This window comes from Scomber japonicus, chromosome 9 (genome assembly GCF_027409825.1).
Source record: "Scomber japonicus isolate fScoJap1 chromosome 9, fScoJap1.pri, whole genome shotgun sequence".
In the NCBI taxonomy this organism is placed as follows: domain Eukaryota; kingdom Metazoa; phylum Chordata; class Actinopteri; order Scombriformes; family Scombridae; genus Scomber; species Scomber japonicus.
Window position 1 is genome coordinate 12,783,192 of NC_070586.1, and position 8,786 is coordinate 12,791,977.

Genomic DNA, 8,786 nt, shown 5'->3' on the forward strand with positions numbered 1-8,786 from the left:
TTTTCTGTGTGTTGGTGTCGAAAGAACCGGCCGTACATCACAAGTGGAGATCCTTTAAAATATATATAATTTTTATTTGTGGAAGTAATTACATTTATTTACCAGTTGACTCGCAGATGTTAACAGCATTCACATTTAACACGTTTCACTTTAGGCAGAAGCCGATGAAATAATAAAGAGTAAAATACACTTGACTGTATTTTGGTGCAGATTGATTAAATGTTCATTTGAGATATAGTTTAGCTCCTAAATTCACTTTAAGACTGATGATGAGATAAGGGAGACATTTTGAGAGTTATACCAGTGTCAGTTCACAGAGTCTGAATTGAATGCATTTAGATGAACGTAAAGATAAAACATGCTGAGAGAGAAATGTGTGTGTTGTTCCACCTTCTGACATGAATTTAATATCTCAATGATCATCTCTGATACACAAAACTGGTTTATTACACTAGTAAACACAGTTAGAGATCATTTTAATGGATATGTTCACATTTTTTAAAGTGTCAGGTGCTCAAATGAACAGTGAAAGTTTTTCCTCGCCATATTAATTCCTCCTGTTCATACTGAATGTTAAAAGATCTCCTTCAAATGTGCTTTAATGTAAGTGATGAGGGACGAAATCCACAGTGTGTCTAAAAGTTAATTTGAAGCTTATATAAGGATTCAGCAGTTTGAGTTAGTCATATCAAGTGGATATCTGCCACATTTATCTGTTTAGCATCAAATTCCCTCTTTGTGTTTCCTCAGTGTTTCACTCTTAAGCTGTAGTGAAGTATAGTAATAAAAACAGACTTTGACACTAAAAAACACTGAAATGTTGAAAGATATCTATCTGATTTGACTCATTTGGTTGACTGAAGCCTCATATCAACTTCAGATAAACTGGAGGACTGGATTTTGTCTCCCATCACTTATAAGTAGTACATCAAGGAATCTCTTAATGGTAAGCGTGAACAGGAGGAATGACTACAGCAAGAAAAACATGTTTCAAAGTTTATTTGGGCTCCTGACTGTTGTTTTAAAAATTGTGAACCTGTCCTTATAAGTTTAGCTCTCCACACCAGCCAGTGAACAAGCATAATTCCCAAAATGTCTGACTGTAACTTTATTTTAAACTTTAATTTATGTAAAACTTTGGGGTACTTTGTAAAGACATAAACACAATAAAAAAAAACAGTAGACAGAATAGATTTCAGTCTCTTCACAGTAAAACTGAGACACGATGGCGACAGAAACATGATTTAAGTTTGCCTGAAAAACTGCAGCTGTAACGCTGGCCACACTGATCCAAAATTTAAATAATAATGATAAAAAAAAAGAAAAGAATCAGTACCTTTTTCCTATCACTGTGTATTGTGTCTCATCTGGACACGGGACATTAAGAAGTGCTGTTTTATAAATAGAGACATTCTACTTTTTTTTTTAATCCATCCACTGAGGAAAAAAAGGGGAGTGGAGGCTCCAGGTGAAGCTCTCTTAATCCAAACTAACAAGATCTTTTCACAGTGTAACACCTTTCATTCATATAGTTGAACAAAACAGTTTAATTTATATTTGTTTTGTTTTTTCAAATTGAAAATTAAAACCTAAACTTTGGGGGCTCTTTTGGGTGGAACTTCTGCAAATCCAGTAAATAATGACATATGGCTTCCTGCCCACGAAGAATAAATACAGAGACTACGACTGTGTAGACAAAGGTTACTTACTGGAGAGTAAATGTAGCTTTTTCTTTAAAATTGACCACTCTCAGAGGCTCAGTCCAGAGCCCAGGAATTAGTCCCCTCCCAGAGTGAGTTCTGTGTTGGGAGGGAACTTTAGTGTAAGCTTCCAGATAGTCCAGTTTATTTACAGCGATGTTTGCCATGGCTGACTGGCAAAAATGGCGATGGAAGAAGTTGGTGGTGGAGGGTGGTCGGGGTCTATCGGAAGAGGCGATACATGCGGGGCAGACGTCCGTCCTTGCTGGACAGGGCGGCCTGTATGTGTTCGTATGAGGGCAGCTCCGTCAGATCTCCCAGAGCTGCTACTGCTGGTTTACTACGCAGCATCTTGGCAGTCACTCTTTTAATGTCACTGGCCGTCACGTTGCCTGGAAATTAGATTAGATAGTGACAAGTTCATTTGAATATACACTGGTATTTGATTAAAGCCTCAGGCTACTTTCTCCACTCCCCAATCTTTTGTCAATGTCTGAAACTCATAAAATATGTATAAATATGTTCAGTACTCACTTATCAGATCGCACAGCTCATGTGGCAGCTTTCTCTTTCCTGTTGAGAGAACCTGGCGACCAACGTCTTCAAAAATAACCGGCCGTGACTCGAGGTTCATCATCAGCATGGACTTCAGCTGAGTCTTGGCTCTCTCCAGCTCCATCTAGAAGGGCAGGAATAATCATTTAAAAAATATTTTTAAATTCTGTGATCAATACAGCCAAAGTCGTGTTGTATTTCCTCTCTGTGTAGCGATCATTATTACCTCTCCAGCGTTTCCCGCCATCTGAATGAACTCTCTAGTTATTATCTCCACCATTTCCCGCACCTGAGAATGAAAGTACAGCATGTAGTAAGAACTCAGATATTAACGTGGACAAAGACTATCATATAAACCTTCAGTTTTAGAAGGATGTTGGACACCGTTTAAGCCTTTCTGTAAAGCTGTGATGGCTAAAAGTTGCTATGTGGCTACAATGACAAATGAGCTCTGCTGTCTGGAGCCTGAACCCACCTGTCTGGGGTCTGCGCTGGCGTGGATACACAGCAGACCACTGTCCTCATAGCTGTGATGGTACGAGGTGGCGTTGTACATCCAATGATGCCTAAAACAAACAGAAAGGATGGCGTAAGGATGTATATATCATGATTATTTGAAATAATGCTGAATTGAAGTGTGTGAGATTTTCACCTGTTCAGTACGTTCAGGTAGAGGCGAGTGAACATGCCTTTCCCGGGTCCTCCGGCTGAGAAGGAGCCACCTCCGCCCATCATCATGTTGAGAACAGCAAATGGGATGAAGTCGTCCTCCTGTAACGACAAACATGTCTTTAAGTTTGAACTCTTACACATGTCAGAAACCTGATTTGTAAGCATCCAGAAAGGACAAACGCCCACCAGGAAGGAGCAGCTCTCCAGGCCGATCATGATGTGGGTCAGCTCTGGGATGGGGGTGGGGCCGAGGCTCACGTCTGACATGTCCTTCTCCATCTGACAGGTGCAAAGAAAACAGTTATAACTCTTTATTGTACACAAACTAAGAAGAAATGCTTCTATCAAAACTACTTCTCATTATAGATATAAGTCTGGGTCTGCCTAGTTATAATTACAGTCACTGTAAGATTTTATTTTAATTTTCACTCTTTTATTGCAATTTTAGTTTTATTGATTTTAGAAACATAATACAATTTATAAGTGTATAATTGTATAATGACTAATGAAAGGTTGTGATGGATCTGTCTGTGTTACTTCTTTTTATGTTGTTTGTCTGAAACTTTATGTTGTAGCCTGTCTTAGTCAGGACATTTTTAATCTATTATATTTAAGTGCACATGTATATAAAATGATACAAAAATGCAAACTTGGTATCGTGGATGTATAAAGATAACTGGATACGGCCTCGGAGGCAGCACCCTGTTCATTCCTAAAAGAGCCGCTCAGTGGTGCAGAAAAGCCAAAAAGTAAATTCCTTCTGTAAAGGAATTACACGGATGAAAACATACTGTACATGCTCTATAGGACTGATGCAACCATGGAGCATGCTCACTAGAGACCTCCACTGGCCGAGACAGCTAACTTCCACTTTAGCCCCCTCCAGCTAACTTGACTGGGGATAAAATTATTCAACTGTGCAGCTCCACAAGACTTTCGAAATGTGATCGGACCAAATGGATCAAATTCTTCAAAATTTGTCAATTTATGAGTCTAACAGCATCACGTGATGTAATTAGACTTTAGATGGAGTGGGAAATGGACTTTGGTGTACAGGTGGTCCTGTATCCAGTTCTCATTCTACATCCACGCATGGAATGAATATCACATAGTAATGAAATATCTTGCAGTATCTGTTCTTTATTTGCAGGATTGTGTTCACCTGTTTTTTTGAATAAATTACACTCACTTGTTTTTTGTTATTATTTAACTTATTTGTACTACGTGTTAATTTAATGTCATGTTTCTATGTCTGGCCGGCCTGGTCGAGGTTCAGGGTTGACAAGAAGGAATTGGACATTGTGTGCGGGTGGATGAGAGGGTTTGTTGCTTTTTGATATATGATATCTTTCTGTTGCCATCTTTAGAAAACATTCATAAAAAAGGTACATAATACATAAAGAAAGGAAATTACTTCCTCTTTTAATCCTTGTATATTCCCCATGCACACACACTGAGGTTTATTTCTGTAAATAATGAACTGCTATTTGGTGTCTAATATCACTCCACAGTCATGAAAACTGATGTATTTAGTTTATTTCGTTCAGTTTTGCTGATATATGGCGGAGGAAAATGATATATTTATCTGATATGACAAATTTATTTTTTAGAATGATATTTTAAATTCCTGGTTAATGGCTGAAAGCATTGGTAACTGATTTGTTTTCATGGCTGTTTTCTGTGATTTTTTTCTCAGACATTTCTCAACTGGAAATGAAATTCTGAATACTATCTGAGAAATTTTAGGACCAAATCAGATTAAAATGTACAAATGCAAACCCTATAAATCACCTTAACGATGCCCCCGGTGTACTGTGCCACAGAGAGGTCCACGTTGGCCGCTGTGATCGCTCCCCACACCGGCTTCACGTCCAGCAGGTACTTTCTGGCACATTCAACCAGCTGCTCGTGCTCGATGCCGACTCCCGCCAGCACCATCCGTTCAGGGCAGTAGTAGTTGCGCAAGTAGCTGTGAAGCACTTGTTTATCTATCTTATCCACGTTGTCTGCAGGCGAAAAACGAGGCAGTCCAACCGTGTTACCACGATACGCAGCCTGGAAACAAAAAAAGAGACAATCATTTAAGTCTTTAATGTTAAAAAACTACACAGAAGTTTTGCTACTCTACAGAATAAGAGATCAATAAGCTGATTACTAATTTTTTTTTAAGTGTGATCCACCCTCTAACCTCACTGACTGATTAACCACTTTAACAGAGAGTCACTATTAAAGGGATTTAAACAATGATGTGACTCACAGCATGGATCATCTCAGTTAGTAAGGGTTCAGGGTCCGGCCTCATGTTCAGATCCTCCAACTCAAAACGAACCGCCATCCTTGTCATCTCCATCTCTTCGTCTGCATGAAAAGAAAAAAAAAAGTTCATCTCTAGAGGAGCAGAGATATCAGTGGTGAAGATCGTCACCCTGCACAACTCCTGTGTGATGAGATTAACGTGTGAAAATAAACTCACCCAGCAGGCGAGGCTGCAGGACGGCATCAGAGAGCAGATTGACCACCGTGTCCAGACCCTTCACTTCAGCAGACACGGCATACATGGTGGTATCTCTGCACAGGAAATACATCACACATAACACAGCTGTATCACATACACACTAACAAACTCTCCAACAGAACAAAGTTTAAATGTTATGATGTTAAAAGATCTCACACCTCGATGTTTGGCAGTCACATATCCCCCCGTGTTTTTCCAACGTGAGAAGAATTTCATCTCTACTGCCGTATTGAGCTGTAGACTAAATAGATTTTTAAAAATGGCATCAGTTCCCAATGCATGGTGACTATAGTCTAACAATAAATACATCAACTTATTATGGTTTGTTAGAAAATGGAGGGACTCACAGAAAAGGCAAGTTTCTCTAAGAAGTGTGCTATCCCACTTGGGTACTTTGCTTCATGCCTGGATCCAGAGTTTACTAAGACTGAAGAAAAAAAAAGATAGGAAAAACACATATTTTTTACCACTTTTGGTCTTGAAGACAAGTGGATGTCATTATTATTTGTGTATCACCGCTACAACTCACCTCCAACTGTGCAGAATTGACCAAACTTGTTTTGAGAGGCGACTTTAAGGCCATTTTCTAAAGTGGTAATCCTGGTCTCGTATTTTTCGTGACCATCCACGGATGCAAACACCGGCTTGGGGATCCCAGGCAGCGGTGTAGAGAGAGAGATATTGGGGTATCCACCGCCACTGCTGTACTTTCTGTAAGCTGCTATCCCAAACCTTTGAGAAGAATAGGGCAAGGCAATTTTGTATAGCACATTTCAACAACAAGGCAAATCAAATAAAACATAAAATACATCAGGACAGAATATGAAAGCAACACATGGCAACAAAAGAAAAAATATTTACACAAGCCTAAAAGTGTTCAATTGGACATGAAAATAAGCTATAATACAGTAAGACATAAAAACAGGAGAATAAAATCTTATGGTGCAGCTGAAGATATTAACCTTTAAAAAGCAGTTGAAAACAAAAAAGCACCTGCAGTCTTCTGGGAGTTTGTTCAGATATGTGGAGCTTAAAAACTGAATAGAGCAATATTTCTTTAAAAAGAAAAATCCTCCAAGTAACATTAGGCCTGGATAGCCCATTGCTGCCATTGTGATGAAAAACAAATTCTGTCAGTCAATATAATGAGAAACTTTCTCAAAATAATGACTTGATGTCTTAAAATAATGAGATATTAAAATAATGATACTATCTCAAAACAATGACGTAGTGCCTTAAAATAACGACTTAGTATCTGAAAATAATGACTTAGTATCTTGAATTATTTTAGTTTCTTGAAATAATGACTAAGTGTCTTATCATAATGACTTAGTATCTCAAAATATTTAAGTACCTTGATATAATAACAAAGTGTCTTAAAATAATGACTTTGTATCTCAAAATAATGACTTAGTATGGCTGGGCAATATATTGATATTGTCTTGATATCGTGATATGAGACCAGATATTGTCTTAGATTTTAGATGTCGTAATATTGTGAAATGTCATCAGTGTTTTTTTCCTGGTTTTAAATGCTGCATTACAGTACTGTTCTAGCTGTTCTGTTATTTACTTTTTACCCACTTTATCATTATATCCACATTACCGATGATTATTTCTCAAAAATTTCATAGTGTAAATATTTGAAAGCATCAAGTCATCTCTACATTATTGTTGCAATATCAAAATCGAGGTATTTGGTCAAAAATATTGTGATATTTGATTTTGTCCATATCGCTCAGCCCTATGACTTAATATCTGGGAATAAAGTCTTTGTATCTTGAAATAATGACTTAGTTTATTGAAATAATGAGACACTATCTCAAAATAATGACTTAGTTTATTGAAATAATGAGAAACTATCTCAAAATAATGACTTAGGATTACAATATTGAAATACTAACAAGCCATAAGTAAAGTCATTATTTTGAGATTGTCTCATTGCAATGACTTACATCATATTTGGTCATCACATGGGCGGAAATGGGTTTCTATAGAAACATTTTATAACCATTAGAACTGAGAGTACAGCCGTTGAGCTGCACGCGAGCGTACCTCTCAGACGTTTAAAACGAGGTGGTTTAACTGTCAACGGCTGAACGTTAGACAGCAGTTTGTTTAACGGTTAGCCGTTAGCAGAAGCTACCGTTGAGTAACGATGAGAGACGTTACAACGGTTACGACGGTCACACCGGTTTACCGACAGCAGCTGATCTATCGTGTCTGACCGGAGACTTTGAAGCGTTAATTAGCAGCGTGTGTGTTTACCTGTGGACACGACTCCAGCTCCTACACCTCGACATGTGAGTCGCCATCTCGGATCCGCTGTGACCCTCAAAGTGACCCGGATGATGATGAGGAAGGTTTCCTGACGCACTTCCGGCCGCACCAACTCTCAGACACCGATAAATAAACAACAAACAAATAAAAAAAAAATATGAACAAGAGACATAATGTCATCACATTCTCTAAAAATCTTTAAAAAATAAAGAAACAAAGCTGAAAGTTGTTTTGGTGGTTGAAAAAAAAGAAGAAAAATCCCAAATGAAAAAACTTGACCTTGAAATGTTCTTGAATTTAAAGGACAACTTCACATTTTTCAGGTGCCCCCTGTCAAAAAGTCCTATAGGATTTTCATCTTTTCCAATAGGATCCTATAGGTTTCCCATACGTTTCTAAAGATCTTACAGGAATTATATAGGAAAGGTTTTGCTTTTAGGATTTGCACAGTCCTATAGGATTTCCATGTTTTCCAATTGGATCATATAGGATTCCCATAACATACATTTCTAAGTATCCTATATTTTATGTACCTGACTGACAAGTATATGGAAAAAGGTTGGGTTTGCAATTTCTCAATTGTCTTAAAATAACAGTCAGGTACCCATATGGACAGTGAAATCGTTTGGGGTTTTTTTTTTGCCATAATTGTTTCTCTTGTTCATACTGGCTGTTAAAAGATCCCTTCATAATGGACTGTAAGTGATGGGGATGAAATTATAGTAGAACTTCTAGATTACTTAACTTCAGTAACCTTAAAGTATGAGACGAAGAACAGAAGTCGTCGAACAGCCAACTGGGATCTTTATTGAAGACACTGCACTCATCAATGAGACATAACACAGCAAAATAGTACAAACAGCAAAACAGCCCCGAGGCACGCTCTTACAGACTCTTTATACTATCGGTGGCGTGTGGGTGTCATACATCATTGTGTGCGCACCAGGTCAGCTTGGCCTGGCATGTTCAGGCTAATATTCGGTTTCCTGGAATTCTATTCATAAGTGATGGTGAACAGATCTCCCTGGGAATATTAAACATGGTGAAAATCAACATGGTAAGGC

General features: G+C 38.1%; 1 protein-coding gene across 1 annotated transcript; it reads right to left on the minus strand.

The window, feature by feature from the left end:
* Positions 1–53: 53 nt before the first annotated feature.
* Positions 54–7,770, minus strand: pmpca (peptidase, mitochondrial processing subunit alpha). Its single transcript, XM_053325282.1, has 13 exons — positions 7,711–7,770; positions 5,972–6,174; positions 5,790–5,869; positions 5,601–5,683; positions 5,401–5,495; positions 5,185–5,285; positions 4,719–4,982; positions 3,114–3,206; positions 2,908–3,026; positions 2,731–2,821; positions 2,482–2,544; positions 2,235–2,379; positions 54–2,092 (listed from the first exon to the last, which is right to left on the minus strand). Exons 1-13 carry the CDS (start codon positions 7,755–7,757, stop codon positions 1,923–1,925), a joined length of 1,554 nt encoding a protein of 517 aa, XP_053181257.1. The 5' UTR covers positions 7,758–7,770; the 3' UTR covers positions 54–1,922.
* Positions 7,771–8,786: the final 1,016 nt, after the last annotated feature.

Excerpts from the sequence above, each read along its gene's own strand:
- pmpca (XM_053325282.1), bottom strand. The coding sequence starts at position 7,757 with ATGGCGACTCACATGTCGAGGTGTAGGAGCTGGAGTCGTGTCCACAG. Across the intron at positions 5,684-5,789 it reads TAGAGAAACTTGCCTTTTCT|TCTACAGCTCAATACGGCAG; the intron begins GTGAGTCCCTCC and ends AAATCTATTTAG. Across the intron at positions 5,496-5,600 it reads TGTGACTGCCAAACATCGAG|AGATACCACCATGTATGCCG; the intron begins GTGTGAGATCTT and ends TTTCCTGTGCAG.